Source organism: Corythoichthys intestinalis, chromosome 18 (assembly GCF_030265065.1).
Source record: "Corythoichthys intestinalis isolate RoL2023-P3 chromosome 18, ASM3026506v1, whole genome shotgun sequence".
Classification (NCBI taxonomy): domain Eukaryota; kingdom Metazoa; phylum Chordata; class Actinopteri; order Syngnathiformes; family Syngnathidae; genus Corythoichthys; species Corythoichthys intestinalis.
The window spans coordinates 44,466,213-44,490,680 of NC_080412.1; the positions used below are offsets into that span (position 1 = coordinate 44,466,213).

At 38.1% G+C, this 24,468-nt stretch overlaps 1 protein-coding gene across 3 annotated transcripts; it reads left to right on the forward strand.

Annotated features, from left to right (window-relative positions):
• Nucleotides 1-2,818: 2,818 nt before the first annotated feature.
• LOC130906494 (ras-related protein Rab-6A) lies at nt 2,819-22,809 on the forward strand. 3 transcript variants are annotated; one of them, XR_009061331.1, is made up of 9 exons: nt 2,819-3,178; nt 9,386-9,444; nt 9,522-9,575; nt 12,835-12,940; nt 13,042-13,153; nt 16,100-16,193; nt 16,509-16,602; nt 18,727-18,793; nt 20,118-20,197. XR_009061331.1 is itself a non-coding variant. In XM_057820891.1 (8 exons), exons 1-8 carry the CDS (start codon nt 3,109-3,111, stop codon nt 20,180-20,182), a joined length of 627 nt encoding a protein of 208 aa, XP_057676874.1. In that variant the 5' UTR covers nt 2,820-3,108; the 3' UTR covers nt 20,183-22,809. The 3 variants fall into 3 exon arrangements, 2 of the variants coding, with proteins under 2 accessions (XP_057676874.1, XP_057676873.1); XM_057820891.1 differs by lacking the exon at nt 16,100-16,193 and having other exon boundaries at nt 2,820-3,178; nt 20,118-22,809; XM_057820890.1 differs by lacking the exon at nt 16,509-16,602 and having other exon boundaries at nt 2,823-3,178; nt 20,118-22,809.
• The last annotated feature ends 1,659 nt before the right edge of the window (nt 22,810-24,468 follow it).

The following is a 24,468-nucleotide window of genomic DNA, read 5'->3' on the forward strand; positions in this document are numbered from 1 at the left end:
TTGCTGCCAATGGAACTGGTGCCTTACAGAGAGTAAATGGGATAATGAAGAAGGAGGATTACCTTCAAATTCTTCAAGATAAGCTAACGTCATCAGCCCGAAGATTGGGTCTTGGGCGCAGTTGGGTGTTCCAACAGGACAATGACCCCAAACGCACATCAAAAGCGGTAATGGAATGGCTAAATCAGGCTAGAATTAAGGTTTTCGAATGGCCTTCCCAAAGTCCCATTGAGAACTTGTGGACAATGCTGAAGAAACAAGTCCATGTCAGAAAGCCATCAAATTTAACTGAACTGCACCAATTCTGTCAAGAGGAGTGGTGAAAGATTCAACCAGAAGCTTGCCAGAAGCTTGTGGATGGCTACCAAAAACGCCTAATTGAAGTGAAAATGGCCAAGGGACATGTTACCAAATATTAGCGCTGCTGTATGTATATTTTTGACCCAGCAGATTTGATCACTTTTTTCTGTTCACCCATAATAAAGTCATAAAAGAACCAAACTTCATGAATGTTTTTTGTGACAAAGAAGTATCTGTTCCAATCACTCTATCAGAGAAAAATCAGAGTTGTAGAAATAATTGGAAACTCAAGAGAGCCATGACATTATGTTCTTCACAAGTGTATGTAAACTTTTGACCACAACTGTACCTGTCAACCCAAGGCCGTTGGCAGTCTTACAAATAGTGACGTATGCTCTTACAAATTGGTGACTAATCTTAAAACATTGTATATAGCGTGCAATATGAAACAAAAATAAAACTCAATTTTTAAAATAATTTGAATTTATTGGTAATATTGTCACATATAACCTGGTGCAATCAATATCTTCAGCTACATCATGATTACAAAAATTTAACAGTGACTTTTGTTATAATTGTATGTACTAGCACTTTTGGCAATTTCTATCATGTCTTGATGGCTGCTTTTCAGCTCGCAATTCAGTTTGACTTGAAGGTAGTTCGTTAGTGTGTCCAATTATAAATTAAAAAGGTCAATTGATGAAATTACCTCACCGATGCAATCTTTGAGTCAGGGAACATTTCTTTTGCTAATTCTGAGAAGTGATCAACAATAGTTGCAGGCAAATTATGTTCGGCAACAAATAGGCAGAATAAAATATCCGCTTTCGTCACTTTTCATTCTGCAGACTTCATCTTTATGACCAGTGTTGTTAATCTTACTTTTTAAAAGTAATAAATGAGTTACAAATTATTTCTCCCAAAGAGTAATTAGTAACTTGGCAAAGTAACTGGTGTTACCTTTCATGTTTTTTCTTTCATTTTTTTCACACACACACAAAAAAAAACATAGTAACCTTTGCTATGTTTGGAAGTCATTTAATGTTGTGAATCAACTGTCAGAGTTGTTCAAATTGCTCCTGTTTTTGCATTAGTTCCCTTCTGTCTACTTTCGACATGTGAAAGATTTAAAACTGTTTTATCAAGGGCGTAGTTTTGGTTTCATTATTGGTAGGGATGATCAAACAGCATAACTCGCGCGTACACTTGTAGCTAGTATCAGGACATTAATAAGACCAAACAGATTGGGTGAAGGGGGTCAGGGCTACATTTCTCACAAATATGAATCTAATTAATGGATCGGCTAAATGATCAATGCAAAATTAATCTGTATTGACTTTCACACTGCAAATTTAGAAAGTCTTACTCTGATCATTTTTCTTAAATCTAGTTAAATAATTTCCTCCATCTTGTTTTGAGTGTTAAAGACTAGATAACAGATTAGTGGGTCAGATTATTCCATTTACTTTAAGTAAATATTACCCTTTGTTCTTATTAAACCCATACATCTAAAAGTTGGTCATTTTTCACCTAAATCAAGAAAAAAAATGGTTTCAGATAATGTTTGGAACAATATTCCTGAATTAAAAACATTTCAGATTTTTTTTCTTTTTTTGCTTAAAATAAGTGTGTTTAGATTATTTTCAGATAGCTATTTTTCTTATTTCAAGAAATCTAAGTGAGTAAAATTTACTCGAAGCACTAGCAGATAATTTAACTTATTTCTCTTAAATTTACACTGAAAACAAAGGAATTTAACAAGTTATAAGTAGGTATCTTTTTGGAGTGCATATGTATTGGTTCAGGTGATACATCGTCATCAAACCTTTGTTTTTAAAAAACTACTAATTAAACATTTTGGAAACTTCCAAAATAAATTTCCGGATTTTATTAGCAAAGTTAAATTGCAATATTTAAACATAAAATACATGCAATCATACACAAAAAAAACAAACCATGTTGATCATCTCTTAACTATCCAGGAATGCATAAAATAAGCATTTGTCTTTAGACCACACATTATTGTCTGTCTAAATAAATTAAATGTATCAAAAAAATCTTAGGGAGTATAAGAAAAAAAATGGAGCCTTGCTTCAGATGAAACACTACGGCTTTTTTTTTTTTTTTTTAAGTCATCAGCCAATCAAACGTGAGTTTGAGGGGAAAATGGACTGGCACATTTAGCAAGTGAAAGTGGGTCAATGTAAGTCTGAACATAAAGAAAGTAATTCACTTAATAATGGCAGGGTCAGTTCTATCCTTACAATATACGGGAATATAATCTAAATTACTTATATAACTGAAGTTATTATATAATGCAAATAAGGTTGCTTAAAAGTTGGTGGGGACAATTTGAACACCTTGAAAAGTTGGTAGTGTTTTGTCCCCACCGTCCCTATGCAAACCTATGCGCTTGGTGTGAATATGTTTTTTGTACCTTGAACACGATTGGACAAATTGCACGTAATGTATGCCACCAGCAGGGAGCAGTAGAATTGTTGTCGGGTGATTTTCTCCGTACGCAGAAGAAGAGTGTCCCAAAGTGGCAACTAGCCAGTAGACATGTCACACAAGTAATGGACTGTAATGCTAACTTGGTTGAGTCGAGGCAGTGAGTTGTCAAAAAAGTGTTTTCAAATCCGACTGGGACATTTTGACTACTGGAACAACTTATAAGTTAGCGAGTCAGACTAGTCGGCTCGACGTTCCAAACATATTCTACTCGGAAGGAGAAAAAAGTGGTTAGCTCACTTTGGCTGGCTAGCTGGGAAGCTCCAGAGAAGTCACGTCAGAGCTTTTTTCACAGCCATGTCCACGGCCGGAGACTTTGGAAACCCTCTAAGAAAATTTAAATTGGTCTTTCTCGGAGAACAAAGTGGTAAGTATTACTTTATATATGCCAGTTTGTTCTAAATCGCTTTTGTTTTAGGTCGGATGCTAAGGACTTTGGGTGGGTTGTGGGCTTGAGGCTTTACTGTCTTAATCGCTCGTTGTGGCGAGCTCACATTAGCCACGTAATGTTTTTTTTCCTGAATGTTCTTCTAATCTGAAGCCAGGACAGTCATTTCTATTAGTCTATTGTGTACTAATTCCTCCACGCCTGTGCAGTTCAACGCAACCACTCTAAATGCTGTATTGAGAAATCCAAGCAGTTCTATAAATCACTGATAACATAAAGATTGTACACTTGTCACCAGTCTTATGTTGTTTTTATAAAAAACCTGGCCAGTAGCATTCCTGCATTCCTCTTCCTACGCTTTCTCCCACTTCTAATTAAAATGAATACAAAATTCCCATGGACGGGTCAAAAATGGAGTCCTTATTTATCAATGTTAAAATAAAGGGCTGTCAACGCAAAACGTTTAAATAGCACTTTGGCAGGAGGTTACTTGAACCCAAAGCCAATAGGGTATTAAATATTAATACTGTATGTGTAGCCTGAGTGAGTCGTCTGCGTCACTGTTACTGTCAGTCATAGGATTGCAGACCTCCGTGAAGTGCCCCCCCAAATCGGACGAAAATTTGTAGAAAAATTATGTCATTCGTTATTGCTGAAAATTTTTTCGTTTGTGCTGCTATTGTATTTGAGATATTGACAATACTTTTATCTAGAGATCAACCGATATGGGTTTTTCAGGACCGATAGTGATTATTAACAGTTAGAAGTAGGGTTGTTCCGATCATGTTTTTTTGCTCCCGATCCGATCCCAATCGTTTTAGTTTGAGTATCTGCCGATCCCGATATTTCCCGATCCGATTGCTTTTTTTTGCTCCCGGTTCAATTCCAATCATATCCCGATCATATAAATTTTGGCAATGCATTAAGAAAAAAATGAATAAAACTCGGACGAATATATACATTCAATATACAGTACATAAGTACTGTATTTGTTTATTATGACAATAAATCCTCAAGATGGCATTTACATTATTAACATTCTTTCTGTGAGAGGGATCCACGGATAGAAAGACTTGTAATTCTTAAAGGATAAATGTGACTTTGTATATTGTGACTAAATATTGCCATCTAGTGTATTTGTTGAGCTTTCAGTAAATGATACTGCAGCAATGCCCAAATGCATGATGGGAAGTGCAACCATGACTGTGCTTAGTGCTACCATTTGATATATCTTCTCTGCGTTAGGAAATAAAATAGGGTGTTAAGAAAAAGATCAATTACTACCTTGCTTCCCCACATTGCTTCCCACGATATTTCTAATCGTAGGGAGAGGGATTGTAAGGCTTGAGCCATTTAAAACAAGGCTCCAAAGGCTGCCAAAATTCACTCCACTCATTTTATGCTGCCTTTTAGCTCTCTATTTAGGTAAAACGGTGCCATTACAGCTTTGGCGCGACAATGCGTGAGTAGGTCGTGCAGCTCATTCATTAATTGCGTTAAATATTTTAACGTGATACATTTATTAAGAAATTAATTACCGCCATTATTAGGATAAATTTGATAACCCTACCTTAAGCCTAAACTAAGGACTCTGGATAAGTGTAACATATTATGTCTGTAACGTTAAATACAATTAGAAAACGATTTAATTAAAAAATATATATATACTAAAAAAAAATGCATGTCCGATATTTTTTTGCCGATTCCGATACTTTGAAAATGACGTGATCGGGACGTCTCTTGTTAGAAGGGCAGATAACCGATTTATAGAACTGATATTCATTCGTTGTGAACTTTATTGATATGCCTAAAGCATTTTTATTGAATGAGTCTGTCACTTGGGGGGTGACGTGGTTCAGTGGTAGAGTAGTCGTTACCCAACCCAGAGGTTTTTAGTTGTTGGGATATTAATTTTGAGTTACGACGTCGATCAAAGCACCTCTGTCGAGGCTGACAAAGCGTACCAACTCTCTTAAAGGGGAAGTTCAGAATTTTTGACATAAGGCGTAATCTTCAGTCCAGTTGTGAGTTATTTGTTAGTTTCAGGGCTCCGGAGCGGCTAAGCTAGCGCGGTTCAATGGTATCTGCTTAGCATGCCAATAAAAAACAACATATGCATGCAAGACAATCACCGATGACCCATGCAATCTAGTGTTGGCTATATTTTCAGGATTAAGGTTTTAAAACTTTCCCATCGACTTCATAATGATATTGACGGGACACGGGGCGCGGGGCTGATTAATAAGGGGCCTACGTTGTTTGTGTGACCGTCAAAACTGACCGAGTGGAATCGCCGACAAAGAGCTTTTTTCGTTGAAAATTCTTGTGAATAAATGCTTGAATCCCTATATTCTTTATAGATATAAGTGTAAAACAGTCTCGGTTCTTGCAAAAAAACAGAAACATGCAGGTAGCATTTATTTTACGTAAATATTGCGAACTGTGTGGCTAGTCTGTAAGGAAATTAGCGGCCGCCAGATGTAAACAGCTTTTCTGGTGAAAATTCTTGTGAATAAATGCTTAAATCGCTGAGTTCTTTATAGATATGGACATAAATGAGTCGATTCTTGGTGAAAAGCAAAAAAACGGGCAGTTTGTATTTATTTTAAGTAAATATGTCGAAGAATGATGCTGGTCCGTAGCGGTTAATTTCTCCCATTGATTTTTTTCAAAATGCATGCATGGTACGAAAAATATAATAATTGCCTTGAATCCTCGAACAAATCACTCCTGAAACAATCGTTCCTGTTTGTATGAGGTACAGCTTTCGTACTTTTATCCTAAATCCAGCGTTGAATCGCTGCATGTGTCGCTGCGACCAACTGCGAATAACTGAAGCGGATTGTGGGATGGCCCCTGCTTGAAGGCGTTGCGCAGTGGCTGGTCGATGTGGCCCGTTTATTAGAGGCGCACCATATTTATCGGTCCAATAATAGGAATTATGACGGCATCCCAATAAATCCAATAACATTATATATAGGGCTGTCAAACGATTACAATTTTTAATCGAGTTAATTACAGCTTAAAAATTAATTAATCACAATTCAAACCATCTATCAAATATGCCATATTTTTCTGTAAACTATTGTTGGAATTAAAAGATAAGACACAAGATGGATATATACATTCAACATACGGTACATAAGCACTGTATTTGTTTATTATAACAATAAATCAACAAGATGACATTAACATGATTAACATTCTGTTACGGCGATCCATGGATAGAAAGACTTGTAGTTCTTAAAAGATAAATGTTTGTACAAGTTATAGAAATTTTATATTAAAGCCCCTCTGAATGTTTTCGTTTTAATAAAATTTGTAAAATTTTCAATCAAAAAATAAACTAGTAGCTCGCCATTGTTGACGTCATTACACTATGCTCACTCCCCAAACCCATTAAATCATTTGGACCCAAGCGCCAGCAGAGGGCGCCAAACAACAAAAAACAGGTAACAAGTAACAAGCGGACATAACACCGCTGTCATTTTAATCTGAGCGGGGCATGTGCGTTAATTGCGTCAAATATTTTAACGTGATTAATTTAAAAAATTAACTACCGCCCGTTAACACGATAATTTTGACAGCCCTAATTATATACTATCAGGCCTATTAATATTAATTTTGGCACGGTGTCGGTGGATTGGGATGTGTGCATTTGTTTCCACTCTATGCAAAGTTTTGTTACTGTTCTAGAGGCCTTATTTTTCCATCACTCTCGCAATTAGCAAATGTTTGCATTTTACAGTGTTATGTTTACAAATTATTGAAAGGACTTTTTGGTTATTGATAAATAATTGCCAGTTTAAGGAAGTTGTTTAATGGACCAACACGACAAAAGTCTCGTCTCCTGTTGCACCAAATGTTTTATTTGCCGACAAAGCACTATACCGGTTGGGTTTATGTTTGTTTTAGTTCTGTGCTTATTGTTCAGTGGAACACATCTTCAATGATATTGACTGATTGATTGTGATTGACTCAAATTATATTTATTTGAAAAAAATAATATGGGCACTTTATTTGAAGTCAAAACTGTCATTATATTATTATTATAATAATGCTCATGTCGTCATGAAAATTCCGATTAGGTCAATGGCAAATCTATACTGAATCCACCACTAGTATTTTTTACCTACAGGTGTTCAAAAATTCAGATGAATATAAATTGAAAAATTATATGCAGTGTATATTATCGGTTATCGTATCGTAATCTGCCTTAAGCAGCAGGAAATTATCCGTATCGGTTTCAAAAAATGGATATCGAGCACCCCTTCCGTTTATACAATTATGAAGTCTATGACTTACCATTGCATGTCAATAACTGTACTAGGAACAGCAATATGTAGCACAAACAAATGACAATTTTTCTATAAATTTGCGTCCAACTTCACGGACGTGGATTGCAATGATTGTTTCAAACCATATTTTCATCGGTCAATGTTGGCTTCACCTACGTTCCTATGGCCAGGTGTTTCAATACCTATCGTCTTGGCTCCGTAGTTGCTGATTCATGTTACTATTTTCCCTTTAAGTCCTTAGCGAGAAAATTTATGTAAAAATATGTGTAATAATTGACCCAGTGGTCATCAATAATCTGCCCCGTAAACCATAATCGTTCCGACGTGTCGTGTCACAGTCCACACTCGCAATTGTTCATGCAAAGCTATTGCACGACTCCCCCACAGGACAATAAATGACGAGTTAGTTCTAAGTAGTGCTGTAACGATTAATCGATTAACTCGAGCATTCGATTTGAAAAAAATATTCAGATTAAATTTTGCTCCTTCGAGTATTCGTTTAATTAAAGTGACATTGAAATGGTTTAGTTGTGGTTTGAAAGTGTTTGCATTTAGTTTTATTGATTTGGGTGGACACACTGCCTTCTAGTCTGTCTCAATTCACATGGCTGAATCCAGTTGTTCCCTGTTAAGACCAACAAAAGCAAAATTTTGTTTGAGCTATGCATTCGTAATTTAGTTAATAGGTATATTTAGCCGTTTTTTGTGGGAATATGTGTCTGAACCATTTGTTAAGAGTATTGTAAAAAAGTTAGCATTTTATAGCATTTAAACTAGCGGACTTTTGCGATGTAAGTTAGCCAATTGTTCTTTTGTTGTTCATAGATCCTCATTTATTTTACTGGTTCACGATAATTATTGGTCCAATAATAGGAATTATGACGTCATCCCGATAAATCCAATAACATTTATAATAGGACCAATAATATGTACTGTTCTGGCTTTGCAGTTTACACAATAGTATGGGAAATCAGTTGACCATTTGCGGGGCATTGCTCCCACCTGCTGGTCAGAATAATTCAATGCACCTATGTTTTGTTACGGTAGTTTGGTTCAATCACTTACACATTGTGGTGTCTAGCGGTAGCATTGACAGTCGTGAAGGCTTTCTGTTACGTTTCCGCTTCGGAAATATATGTATTTTATGTTTACTATTACATATGGATGTGCAAAATATGTTTACTTCTGTGGTGAAGGGTCATATGTACAGAACTTCATAAGTTCTGTTATAGAAGCCAGCCAATGCTTTGTAGCTCAAGCTAGTGTGCTATGCTATACATATAATAGTTGTGTGTATATAAGTGTATTGTGCAGTTTGTTGTATATTGAGTATTGAATGTGTTTTTCTGTTGTACTTTCACAATAGTAAGACTAGTGTCTTCCCATAAAAGCAAGAAAAGACCAAGCCTTGTGGTTTATGAAAGTGCATTCATTCTTAGCTTGCTGTCGGGCAGTGCAGAAGTGAAACGCACTGTTTTGTTCATGTCATGATGAAAAATCTGATGAGCTCAAAGGCAAATCTATGTTGAATCCACCAGTATTTTTTTTAAACCTCCAGGTGTTCAAAAACTCAGGTGATACATTTGAAAAATTATATATTTATTATTGGTTATCGATATCGGTATCGGCTTTGAGGAGCAGGAAGTTATCGATATCGGTATCGGTTTCAAAAAATGGATATCATGCACCCCTAATTTATTTATTATACCGTTTGAGGCTCAGTTCGGGTAATTTAATTTTTCATGATCCTTATCCGATTACTCGATTATTCCAACTAATGGTTTATCGATTAATCGCGTACTAAAATAATCCATAGCTGCAGCCCTGGTTTTAAGCATGACAAACAATGATTTGAAGTTTTGATGTCTTATGTGTGTTATGATTTCAGTGGGGAAGACCTCGCTGATCACCAGGTTTATGTATGACAGCTTCGACAACACTTACCAAGTGAGACCAACAGCCACAATCAATTGCTGACACACATAATAGTTACTATACCTAATGAACAATGTACCTTCTTTCAGGCCACAATCGGAATAGATTTCCTGTCAAAAACTATGTATCTCGAGGACAGAACAGTAAGTTTGGTTTTTCTTTCTTTAATCGCAATGTTTACCAGGATTGCTTAAATTTATTTTACTTCTGACGATGTCTCTTTAGGGGCTCCGTAACTGCTCGCTCAGAATAGTGGCATGAGTGTAACGCCATATAATAAATGTTTGGCTTTAAATAACAAAAAAAAAAACACGACAAAGTGTGGTAAAATCATGGGTAATTATAAAAAATAAATCATAGAACCTTCCTCTCAAGTAAAACACAAATGTATATGGACCTCATTTCTATTTACTTTGTGATCAAGTGACTTATCACTACGGGCTTAATTTGGGCCAAGTCAGCAATGACTAAGCAAAATAATAATCAATTTAGTGGTGTATTAGTCCTTATTATGGCAGCCGGAATTTTTATAACTAACGTAATTTCCCGAATATAAGGCGCACCCGTGTCTAACTCGCACCCCAAATTTACTTGTAAAATCTAGGGAAAATTATTCTACCCGTGTATAACGCGCACCCTAATTTTAGCATCAATAAATAGAAGAATACAAGAAAACAGAGCTCGTGTACAGATACAGAAATTTTACTGACTGGTGAAACACAGCACAAGCATAGCACATTGGTAGTTCAAAACATTACTGTAAACCAGTGCTTCTCAATTATTTTCTGTTACGCCCCCCCCAAGCAAGACGTAAATGTTTCGCGCCCCCCCCAAACTCTCCGCCGCCACTGTAAATAGTATTATTCGTCTATAAAATTACTATTATAAATACGCATCTGCCTAACATTGTGTCCTTTTTTTCTAATAAAGAAAACAAGGAACAGATCAACTTATAATAAAGTATAACTTTATTAACATTGTTTTGTTTGTAACAGAGAAGACTTGACGTGCATCAATTTGCCTGAATTTAAAAAAAAAAAAAAAAGTCACATTCAAACTGTAAAAATACACTCAAGGTATTTTTGACCATTTGATACAGAAAAATGTAATAAAATCCGTAAATAATAACAAATTCAAATTGATCAGAAACATTTACTCATGAGGACAATATGCCAAAAAATTTGACCGAAAAAACAAAAATGAATAAAGGAAAAAAAGAGTGTCCTTGGACAGAAGGACAGTTTTTATTTTTGCTGCTCACACTCAGTAATACCTCCTTTGCAATGGTGTGGAGTCATTATGCAATGAGCATGCTAACAATGCTCACTGGTTTACTGATATAACACTGACAAAGCAGGACTATTGTTGGCAATATTCGGCACGTTTTCGCTGAAAAACAATCAAGCGGCTTATCAATGAAATTGGGGTCGAATGTCTTTAAGTGGCGTCTTAATTGATTTGGCTTCTGGCAGTCCGCTATAATTATTTTCAGACACAGTGAACAGTAGTCTTTCCTCATCACCCCACTGTATTAAAAGTCAAAGCTAAAAGGCAAACGGCCCGAAAAAAGCGCATTCTCGGCGGCCGAGGTAGAACCGTAGGTGAGGGCGGTCGTCGTGACGATCCCAAGCCGAAAATGGCACTTCTCGGGCGGCAACGTGAGAACCGGACAAGACAGTGGGTCGCTGCGTGAGTCAGTCCGGTCGGAAAACGGCTTTCGAAAACGGCGGCGGCGCACTGCTCTTCCTATCTGTTTTCTGTGTGCTGAGTGCTCTTCCTTAGTTCAAAAATACTGCACGCACTCTGAAAATGAGAGCGCCACTGCCACCCACTGAGTGGATGTGCAAGTACACTTTATTCCAGTCCGGCAAAAAAAAGAAAAAAGCATGTTCCCCGAGGACACATGTGCCCCCCCGGCATCGCTCTGCGCCCCCCCAGGGGGGCGCGCCCCACTATTTGAGAAGTACTGCCGTAAACTGACAATATGTACGGTAATAATTAGGGCTGTTAAACGATTAAATTTTTTAATCGAGTTAATCACAGCTTAAAAATTAATTAATCGTGAATAATCACAATTCAAACCATCTATAAAAATTGCCATATTTTTCTGTAAATTATTGTTGGAATGGAAAGATAAGACACAACAGATATATACATTCAGCATACTGTACATAAATACTGCATTTGTTTATTATAAAATAAATCAACAAGATGGCATTACCATTAACATTCTGTCAAAGCGATCCATGGATAGAAAGACTTGTAGTTCTTAAAAGATAAATGTTAGTACAAGTTATAGAAATTTTATATTAAAACCCATCTTAATGATTTCGTTTTAATAAAATTTGTAAAATTTTCCATCAAAAAATAAACTAGTAGCTCGCCATTGTTGATGTCAATAATTAGCGTACACAGTGCTCATGGTCCATAAAATCAGTCACACCAAAGCACCAGCAGAGGGAGACAAAAAAGCACAAGTAACAAGTGGACATGACACTGCTGTCATTTTAATCTGTTTGAGCGGGGCATGTGCATTAATTGCGTCAAATATTTTAACGTGATTAATTTTAAAAATTAATTACCGCCCGTTAACGCGATAATTTTGACAGCCCTAGTAATAATATGATCTGATAACTTCTTCAACTTACCAGAATCCAGGAGAAAACCAAACAGATGTGACTTTTCTTTTAAAGGCTGCTGTATAACTTGCTCGTTTCATCATGATTAATAAATGTTTTTTCCATGGGTTGATACGGTAAAATAAAAGTGAGAATTTAAGTTGGAAATCGGAACGAGCGCATCGCTGTAGACTAGAATGTAACAATAGGAACTATTGTTATTTGGGTTTGAGTTTCCCGAGGGACATAGTTGACGGACACAGGAAGTCTGTGTTGTTATGTTTGTTATGGTCTGAGTTGCGGAGCTGCATTAAACGTTGACTCAAATGAGATTAAGAAATTCTGTGCTTTATGAAGAGTGAAAAAAGCCGAATTTAACACGGACGAAATCATTCGACATATCCGAGTGAAGTATTACCGAAACAAAATGGTGACGTCAGGTACCGTAATGGCCGGCAACGGATCGCCGCATACGTTTCTTCAACACAACATGGCCGTGTCAATAAAAAAAAAAATCGGTCTTTATATATATATATATATATATATATATATATATAAAATATATATATTTCTGTCTCCATCCCTGTACCCGTGTATAATGCGCACCATGAGTTTTACAAGTTGATTTTAGGGGGGAAAAAAGTGTGCGTTATATTCAGGAAATTACGGTATTAGTTTTCATTTTGCCATCTCATCTGACCTAATGTTTTGATTTTGCCCTCTCCCACCCTTGGGTGTGTTTGTTTCGTTTTGTTCGTCTCTTTTTTGCTCGTCCTGCCCTTAGATCAGATTGCAGTTGTGGGACACGGCAGGCCAGGAGCGATTTCGCAGCCTCATCCCAAGTTACATCAGAGACTCTGCCGCCGCCGTCGTGGTGTACGACATCACAAGTAGGCGGCGAGCGAGTTCTTTCAGACACTAATTTTTCAATAATCTATAACTATTGAGCTGCGAAATCTGCTCCATTTACCCTTTCTCATCTCTTTGACAGATGTAAACTCTTTCCAGCAAACCACCAAATGGATCGATGATGTGAGAACAGAGCGAGGAAGTGATGTCATTATCATGTTGGTGGGAAACAAGACAGACCTTGCAGATAAAAGGTAATTTCTTCTTCCTTCCTCACACCCTTGCGTAGCAGCGGGCAAGCTAATGAAAGCATTGATTGTTGCTACTGTTATGCCGATACAGAGTGCTTCCCACTTTCCTGATGCAGCAACTCATTTCTTCTCCATTTGGATGCCAGTGCAGTGATTGACTGTTTTCATTTACTTTAAATTCCCAATGTTTGGTAAATGGTTGTCAAGAGTGATTATTTTGATCATTGATTAATCACTTATTAGTTTTGCAGTTAATCGGCTCACATACAAACACATTATTTAAAGCTGTATCACTTTTAGTTGTCAATACAGGGTTTCCCCTAGGATTTTTTGAAGCTGTGGTGGTGGGCTGCATCCGAGTCGGACAGCCTTCACAATGTCGTGCCACGGCGGAATTGCGTCATATCATGACGAATGAGAATTTTTTTTCACCCCCCCCCAAAAGAACCACGACAAATATCTATTCGAAATATATCATTCGTCAGGCTAATGTCATAGCTCACAGCTACGGTACATGTACGTAAAATGCGTAGCTGATTGCAGCTACATTACCCTACGTAATAATACTTTTTTTCTAGTAGCAATAGTACGACTTACATCTTGTAGTCCTTCTTTTTCCCTTTTATTTGACTCTAAAACACACTACATTACCACAAATATAATGGTCCTTCTGTTAATGGACCCATTTCAAGGAGTAGGGGGAAATTCTAGTTTCGGTGAGTAGGTGAATAGTTTTTTTGTTGCTCGTGAACTACATTTCCACACAATCGCACATCGAGGCACCATTTAGCTTAGCAAAGAAAGGTATGAGAGTCGTTTTTCGAATGTCCCAGAGCTCGCAAAATTTGGGGGGAAAAAAGCGGATTTATCATGGTTTCGTCATCCGTGACTGCGTATATTCGTCCGCCGAAACAGCCTGGTAGCACATATATAAGGATGTCTGCCCCTCTGCCGTTGGATGCGTTGTTGACGTTAGCGCGGCGGCGCTCTGAGCCCCGCCTCTCGGCGCAAATTCTTTCAAACTTGCTGTTCCGTCTGAAGAAAATTCGGCTTCCCAGCCAAGTCGCAGGAATCACGCCAGCCGATACGGTGTGTGCTTTGGTCAGATAAGACCAAGATTGAGCTTTTTGGCAACAAACACTCTAAGTGGGTCTGGCGTGCCACGAAAGATGCGCATGCTGAAAAGCACCTCATACCCACTGTGAAGTATGAGGTGGGTCAGTGATGCTGTGGGGCTGTTTCGCTTCCAAAGGCCCTGGGAACCTTGTTCGGGTGCATGGCATTATGAATGCTTTGAAATACCAGGACATTTTAAATCAAAATCTGTTGCCCTGCTGCCCGAAAGCTGAAGATGGGTCATCTCTGGGTCTTTCAGCAAGACAATGACCCTAAACATATGGCCAAATCTACACAGAAATGGTTCACCAGACACAAAATCAAGCTCCTCCCATGGCCATCCCAGTCCCCAGATCTTGTTTTGTTGGCAAAAGGGGGTTGTACAAAGTATTAACACCAGGGGTGCTAATAATTGTGACACACATTATTTGATGTCCAATAATTATTTCTTTATGTGGGATTTTTTTCCCCACTGAATGAATGCACTTGTATTGAAGGTTAGATTTTTCTCTTTTTTTCCATTAAGGTCCCATATTATTTAGAAAAACAAAATATTAGAAGCTAAAAAACACATCTTAACCAGGGGTGCCAATAATTATGGAGGGCACTGTATGCGGTCGTGGACTTAACCTAATATGGCTAAGTGTGTTGTGGTGCCCCACCGGATGCTTTAATAATGATAATGTTCACATAACAAATCCAAAGCATCTTAGTTTGAAGACATCTAATGGTCAATAAGCATAACTGCTGTGCTAAGCTATGACCAGCCCATGTACAAAGGCAGGCTTTTGTATTCACCTTGAAGGCAACATGCATATTTGCCCAAAAACCGTTGTCGAAATGATCCGATATCATTTTAAAATGCATTTATCGGCCGATATAATCGGCTAACCGATAATAGCGGGCAACTCTTTTTTTATAAATACAAAATTAAAGCAACTCTAGGTAACTTTTGCACCTTTAAAAAGTATTTTAATAACATTTGTGATATGTCGACTGACAGCTAGTTGAATGACACCTCTTTTATATCTTGAAGGGGTCTGTATCACTTTCACTGGCACTAATTAACTTTGAGGAGGGTGGCAGGAACCCTGCCACACAAAAAAACTTACAAATGTGCTGATTGCTTTACGGCATACTTCACTTCCCCCTTTCATTATAAAGACGGTAGTCAGTGTAAACGCTTTCGCTCGAATACTGCAAAGATGGCAGAGAAACTAAAGAGAGAAAAAGTTTTGTCCGAGGAATGGAAAAAAAAAAAAGGCTAGGAGGATATTGCTAACCATCATTTGCTATTGTTTAGCCACAAATGGATTCATTACCTTATTACTTTTCATCCTTCACACAGCCACTGGGTCGTTTAGTCCATCTGCAGGTGACCGGGAGATCATGATTTTACGACATTGTGCGGGTGTGCGCTGGTCCTCATGGGAAACGCAGTCTTCATTGAGGCAGAACACTACCGCTTGTGTCCACTGGCGTCGCTAAAATCAACAAAAACTGAAGTTGCCTTGTGTTGTTTTAAGATATTTTGTTTTTCTGCATTCCTTCATGTTCTGAACCACTTATACTTGCAAGAGTCGCGGGGGTGCTGGAGCCTATCACAGCTAACAACGGGCAGGAGACAGGGTACGCCCTGAACTGTTTGCCGTGCCCCTTTTGTACTTTTCAAACCCAAAAAAAAGTAAAATAAGAACATATATACTATTAACAGTCTCAAAACAATTAATCGATGATCAAAACAGAGAAGTACCACATGTGCAATGAAGGTCTTCCTCGTTTTGTGGCTCCTTGTAGTGTGATGTCCAACGTTAATCCCTTTATCTACCACAGGCAAGTATCTATTGAGGAGGGAGAGCGGAAAGCCAAAGAACTAAATGTAATGTTTATTGAGACTAGTGCGAAAGCTGGCTACAACGTAAAGCAGGTAAGATCCAGAGCAAACGTCGTGCTCCATCGCCTCGCCACCGATGCTGCCACCTTGGCGACGCGTCCAAAAGTGCCCCGCAAGCCCAATCTTAGGGTGTACAATTACTGTCATTGGTTTCTTCTACCTCCATTAGTGCAGATGGTCAACTTTTGGCCTTGGAAAAAGGTGGCAGCAGGAGCAGGGATGAGCACGACTTATTTTATGAACAAATATTGAATCTGTACCTTTCCCCCCCCCCCCCTTTGTCTTGTGTGTCTGTTGGCGTGTTTGTGCGATTGGCTGTTTGCGTCCGTACGCTGTGATTCATCACAGACAGATTACCACAGAGGAGGGAGAGCAGAGGGCAAAAGAGATGAATGTTCTATTTATTGAAACGAGTGCAAAGACAGGCTACAATGTCAAACAGGTAGACTTTGGCGTGCGTGTGTTTGTGTGTTTGTTTTCACCCTGTCCCTTTGACTGGCTTGATGTTACACTCATGCATGCTGAAAATCATAAAGGGCGTGGTCAGGGTGAAAAGACGTGGCCATTTGTACTGACCATCTTTTGATGGTAACGATGAGGGCTGACTGGTTCAGCGGCAGTATGAGACATGATCATACACTGTCAGTTCAAAAGTCTTCTTTTACTCACTACCACAACACATACCCCGTGAATACCAGTGTTGTTTTTGGCAGCCATTTTAATAAATATCAAAAGATGGGTCAGAGGTTACATGGTAGGGGTCTTAGGGGAATGCTTAATAGTACAAGAATACATCTTTTTGGGAGAAAAGTCATGGATTTACAAGAATATGCTTAATTCGTAATGGCTTTATTTTATGGAGCCCTTAAAGTTACATCGACAGAAATAATATAAATGTAAGCAATCTGGTGCGCACCAGAAACTGGTAAACAATAGCATTTAAGCTAGCAAGTTAGCCAATTATAACAGTGCAATAATTGGCTAACCTGCAAAGCAAAAGTCTGCCAGGCAGAGGTACTGGTAAGTTAGCCAATTGCAACAATTTGCTTTATGAAAATCCGCTAGCTTAAATGCTATATAATGCTAATATTTACCAGATAGTTTCTCGTGCGCTCCAGATTCCCTACATTTATTTTATTTCTGTCAATGTCCCTTTAGGGGCTCTGTATTATTTTCATAAATACTGACAGTTAGGGTTGTTCCGATCATGTTTTTTTGCTCCCGATCCGATCCCGATTGTTTTAGTTTGAGTATCTGCCGATCCCGATATTTCCCCATCCAATTGCTTTTTTTTGTTCCCGATTCAATTCCAATCATTCCCAATCATTTTTCCCGATCATATACATTTTGGCAATGCATTAAGAAAAAAATGAATAAAACTCGAATATATACATTCAACATACAGTACATAAATACTGTATTTGTTTATTATGACAATAAATCCTCAAGATGGCATTTACATTATTAACATTCTTTCTGTGAGAGGGATCCACGGATAGAAAGACTTGTGACTTTGTATATTGTGACTAAATATTGCCATCTAGTGTATTTGTTGAGCTTTCAGTAAATGATACTGTAGCCTTGCCCAAATGCATGATGGGAAGTGGAACCATGACTGTGGGTAGTGCTACCAATTGATATATCTTCTCTGCGTTGGGGAATAATATAAGGTGTTAAGAAAAAGATCAATTGCTACCTTGCTTCCCTACATTGCTTCCCATGATCTTTCTAATCATAGGGAGAGGGATTGTAAGGCTTTAGCTAATTAAAAATAGGCTTCAAAGGCTGTCAAACTTCACTCTACTCAATTTACGCTGCCTTTTATCTCTCTATATAGGTAAAACGGCGCCATTACAGATTGAGCGCGACAATGCGTGAGTGGGTCGTGCAGCGCATGCAGTAATTGCGTTAAATGATTTAACGTGATACAATATTTTAAAAATTAATTAGCGCTGTTATCGGGATAAATTTGATAACCCTACCTTAAGCCTAAAGACTCTGGATGAGTGTAACATATTATGTCTAACGTTAAATACAATTAGAAAACGATTTAATTTAAAAAAATATATATATATATATATATATATATATATTTTTTTTTTTTTTTAAAAAAGGCATGGCCGATATTTTTTTGCCGATTCCGATACTTCGAAAATGACAGGATCAGACCCGATCGATCGGCACATCTCTACTGACAGTATTGTGGTAATGTTAACTTCACCCTTTTGAAATTGTGTCTTCATTCTTGTAAAAATATGACAATTTTCCACCACTTTTTTGGGCAACTTTTTTTTGAGTGTGCTTCCAATACTCTGTAGCAACATTCCACTTCATAGGACTTTGGTTTATTTGCTGCATGTTATGAATCATAACACATGCTGCACTTTTATTTATTTTAAATTTTATCAGTCACTTGACACGATGCTCTTAGCTTAGGGAAGACTTTTAAGTTGGATAGGTGGATCGTGCGTATTCACATACAGGTCACGTTATTGATTTTATTGAGCGTGCACGCTTTCCTGGATGTCACAGTCTTAACAAACCTGCTTCTTTTTGCCTCCTGTAGCTCTTCCGGCGCGTGGCAGCCGCCCTCCCTGGCATGGACACAACACAGGACAAAAACAGGGAGGACAGTATCCTTTTGACTGGTCAAAACTAGTGTTGCACTGATACCATTTTTTGGGCCCGATAACGATACAGATACCTGGCTGTGCAGTATCGGCCGATACGGATACCATTCCGATACCACTCCGTTTGCAAAAAAACAAATATAAGGGATGCAACGATACAGTTAAGTCACGGTTCGGTACGATTTTCGATACAATTCAATACATTTAATGTTCTGAAACAGAAAATACAACTGTTATTTATTTATTTTTTATTTGCTAACAAGCGAAAATAACAGTGCCATCATATAAACAAGCATTGTAGTGCATAATATTTATGTGCTTACTTCTTACTGATCTGAAGAAATTTTGTATGTTAGTGCTGAGAACAATCTTTACTGTTTGTAAAGTGAGGCAGGGCACACTGTTGATTGCTATTGCTCTATTAGCAGGAATGTTTTACCACATGAGAAAAACATCCTATTTGTGGTATGAGTCCATCTGTGTTACGTACTGATTTAACAATATTTGCAGCATTATCTATAGTCGCTGGTATGGATTGATTTGGCCTGCTTTCATTCAGTCATGGCGGTTTCTAATTCATCAATGTAGTTTATGGACTACCTGCCGTTCTGGGCTAACGCAGCTAATGGCATGGGATCTAATGTAGCACATCTAGGTTGCTATTTGATGATAGCTAGTGTGTGCGCGCGAGAGTCGGCATGGGATCTAACATAGGATATCTAGGTTGCTATTTGATGATATCTCGTGTTTTCTGGCCACAGAAGTCACTTCTGCTCATTACTGCACAACACCAGCATATGACAATCGACTTTCATAAACAGGATGAGTTTGAAGTACGGCGCTCTTAATTTGCCACTCACTGTTCATCATGAAACCATGAGTTTGCTTAGTCTCCCACGGTCTTAAGCGTTCTGATCCCATCGGCGCTACAACAGCAAGCATTAGCTTACGCATGCTAAACGTTTGTGACTGCCATGTTAGATGAGCAGCGTAACATCGCGGATATGCGTTGTAGTGTACATCCTTAATATTGAAGACGAAGGTGATAATTTCATTTGGTAATTTCGAGACAAAGACATACAGATGTAATGTTTTGGTATTGGGAAATTAGCTCACGTGGGGAGGACAGTACATTTGCGTTCAAGTGTTGCCAATAGATGGTATCGGCGCCCTAAATGTTGGTACTCGTCAATGCCGATGCCACCAATTCGGGTCGGATTGGCGCCTCCTGCCGATACTGGTATCGGTGCAACTTTAGTCAAAACGCCTCCTGTCAATTGGTTAAATAAGCTTCATCGCGATCTTCCCTAACTCTCGCGCCTTTCAGTGATCGACATTAAACTGGAGAAACCGCCGGAACAGCCTGCCAGCGAAGGCGGTTGTGCCTGCTAGTTGTTACTGGGAAATGGGTTGAAATGTCTCTATCTGTACCCTTCACTACATCCGCCTCACTTGCCCCCAACCCGGAGGAGAATGGAGAACGCTCGTCGGGTGGCCGTTAACGTCTCAAATCGATACTTGCACGGTATTCACAGCTCCAGTGTCGGTCTGTTAAGGAGATGGTGGCACAAGCGGAATAAGACAAAATGACACTAACACTTTTTGAATCACACGTCAATTTGAGATAGTGTGTTGAATGAATAAAGAGCGTCACATTAACATCCAGGATTCTTCCATAATTTGTCATTGACAAACTACTCTTGGCCTTGTGAAGTTAGCCCACCATCAGACGCAAATTTGAAGAAAAATTGTCATTCGTTTGTGCTGAAAGAAAAATTCGTTTATGCTGCTATCGTTTTTACATATATACAATTCTGTTATCGGAGGTCAACCAGGCCCCCATTTTGATTAAAAATGTTGTCAATCGTTCGTGCTGTCAAAATTTTCATTTATGCGGCTGTCGTTTTTGAGATGTTGAGATATTAATTTCGAGTGTTGATGACGATATTGCAAAATGGACCTGAAATGGTGCCAATCGTTTCTACTACGTTTGCGCTACTTGTTGGGCACCTCTCCGTTACTGAGAGAGTCGGTACTCTTCTCTCGAAATTAATATCTAAATATAAAATGACAGCAGCACAAACTAAAATTTTTACAGCACAAACGAAGCATAACCGAATGACACCATTTCGGGTCCATTTTGCAATAAACAGGCGGGGGTATGTTTGTGACGACATCTCTCGAAATTAATATCTCATAAACGATAGCAGAAAAAACGGAATTTTTTACAGCACAAATGTTTGTGCTAGGTTTGTGCTCGTTTGTGCGGCTATCGTTTTTAAAACATTGAGAGATTAATTTCGAGTGATGTTATGTTATTGCAAAAGCAACCTAAAACAGAGCCCTTCGTTTATGCTACGTTTGCACTAGTTATTGGACATCCCTCCGTTATTGAGAGAGTTGATACACTTCACTCGAAATTAATATCTTAATATAAAACGATAGCACAAACCAAAATTTTTATTGCACGAGTTATTGGACATCTCTCCGTTATTGAGAGAGTTGATACACTTCACTCGAAATTAATATCTTAATATAAAACGATAGCACAAACCAAAATTTTTACAGCACAAACGTAGCATAAACGAATGGGTCCATTTTGCAATAAACCGGGGGAGTTGGGTGGGAAGTGTACGTGACGTCATCTCTTGAAATTAGTATCTCAATATCTCAAAAACGATAGCAGAACAAATTTTTACAGCACAAATGTTTGTGCCAGGTTTGTGCTCGTTTGTGCTGCTATCGGTTTTTAGATATTAACAATTCTTTTATGTCAATCTGAGGTCAACAGGCCCCCTATTTTGATTTAAAATGGTTTCAATGGTTTGTGCTGTAAACATTTTTCATTTGTGCTGCTATTGTTTGATAGTCATTTCAATTGATAACGTCAACGAAGCATACCAACCCAAGAACAGGGGTGTCCCAACAACTAGCGCAAACGTGGCATAAACGAATGGAACCATTTTGGGTTCATTTTGCAATAAATGGGGGGCTGCGTGACATCATCACTCGAAATTAATATCTCAAAAACAAGCAGCACAAATGAACATGTTTACAGCACAAACGACTGACACCATTTTTAATCAAAATGGGGGTCTGGTTGACCTCAGATTGACCTATACTATAGCAGCAGAAACCTAGCACAAACGACATAATTTTTGTATAAATTTTCGTCTGATTGGGGGCCAACTTCACGGAGGTACTACTATTGTGTAAGCACGGTTGCACTAAAAGCAAACAGGCATGATAGCAACCCAAAAACAGGTGTGACATGTCAAAGCAACCTTTCACAGCAAGGTCACTCAACTCCTGTTATTTCCCAGTATGACATGAAAAATCACCACTTTCCCTTTTATTTAGTTGCTGTTTGACAGTTTTCAGCATGGTTTTCTACCCTTTTTTTATTTGGATAGATCTTTTTTTTTTAAATTGTAAGAGTATCATAGCTATTTGTTCCATGATAGTGTTCGATCAAGATTTTCTCATATATACAGAGTAATTATTTTATGACTTACTGTAAAGCTTAGAAATGGGATGCAGTGTGTTTTTCTAAGTAAAATGAGGGCTTCTTTTCTTGATAAGGTTGTAAGCTCATTGGCTGCCATTGACAGTGATGGACTTCTGATCCGTTCCAACTTGGACGTCTATCATTTGTTTCCGTCATGACTGTCAATGAGTTAAGAACTTAATTTTGGGTGTTGATTTTTTTTTTGTTTTGTTAGCGATTTATCTACACGTGTATTTCATCCACAATTACTTGTTTTATTTATTTCATATTTCTTTTTTTATGGATCAAATTTTTTTTCATTCTTGAAATTGCTAATTTTCATACGACTGTAAGCCACCACATCTTGTCAAGCACATCTATATACTACTTCTAAATAGTTGTCGAATCATGCACTTTTCACTGTGCATTTTTAGTTTGTGTCAATATCCAGAGGAGGTTCTATACAGTCATTTCTGCCTGAAACTGTTTTAAATGGGGGGAAAATAAAATGAACTTGTTACTGCTGCTGTAATTGAGTCTTTGAGTGTCTGAGATTGCTTACATTTCATTGAAGGTTTTTGAAAAACCTTGTTTTAGAAGTTCAATTGTAAGGTGAAATGTCGAAATAAATACAGTGCACCCCTGCAATTCTGTCAGATAATACTCGATTTCTCCCAGAAAATGATTGTGGTCGTAATATTTATTTTGCTTGATTTATACATATATATAATATATATACGGTGTATGTGTGTGTGTGTGTATATATATATATATATATATATATATATACCAACCACATAGGGCTGTCGAACGAGTAAAAATTTTTAATCAAGTTAATCACAGCTTAAAAATTAATCGCAATTCAAACCATCTATAAAATATGTATATTTTTTTCTGTAAATTATTGTTTGAATGGAAAGATAAGACACAAGACGGATGTATACATTCAACATACGGTACATAAGTACTGTATTTGTTTATTATAACAATCAACAAGATGGCATTAACATTAACATTCTATTAAAGCGATCCATGGATAGAAAGACTTGTAGTTCTTAAAAGATAAATGTTAGTAAAAGTTATAGAAATTTTATGTTAAACCCCCTCTTAATGTTTTCGTTTTAATAAAATTTGTAAAATTTTCAATCAAAAAATAAACTAGTAGCTCGCCATTGTTGATGTCAATAATTACACAATGCTCATGGTGCGGAAATCCATCAAATCAGTCGCACCCAAGCGCCAGCAGAGGGTGACAAAACTCCAAAAAACACAAGTGCACATGACAGTGTGCTGTCATTTTAATCTGTTTGAGCGGGGCATGTGCGTTAATTGCGTCAAATATTTTAATGTGATTAATCAAAAAAATTACCGCCCGTTAACACGATAATTTTGACAGCATATTAGGCCTGTCAACAATAACGTGTTAACGACCATGATTAATCTGGAAATATTAACGCATTAAAAAAAAAAATAACGCAATTTACCGCTCACACTAAGTTTGGCCACAACTGCCTCCCGTAGTCCCACACGCTGATGTTTACATTCTCCGCGCGGCAATGCAGGACATAATGCAGCCAGCCACGATGAGTGAGGATGATGACCAAATTCCGTTTTAAAAAGCTGCCTAATGGAAACCTGGATAAAACCAAAGTTGTGTGCACATACTGCTGTGATAAACTGTCCTTCGATCGAAGCTCAACCAGCCTAAAGTACCACCTTCGGGCAAAGCATATCTTCGCTAGTGTTAGCAATGACGCTAACACTGCGGGAACAAGCCGCAGTCATCAAGCTACACTGGCAGAGTGCGGACTCGGACTTGCCAACAAAAAGAAACCAAGTAGGTTGACCACTGCTATCGCTACATGGGTAGCCAGAGACTGTAGAGTGTAGATCCATTAACATAGTCGAAGACGAGGGCCTTGGAAATCCAATGACAACAAACAACAACAACAACCAATGACAAACCACTAGAAAGGTACAAGGCAGTGCCAGCTAGTGACGGGATCTGTCGTTCACTTGAGTAAACGAATCCATTCCGGTTCGTTCAGTAAAACGATTCGTTCAAACGAATCGTTCAACGAATCGTTCGCCCCCCTCATCTCCCTCCCCACCCAAATGAATCGTTCGGTTAGTGAACGGGAAGTGACGTTGCCGAACGAATCACCAAAGACCGCTTCGCAGTATAACTGAA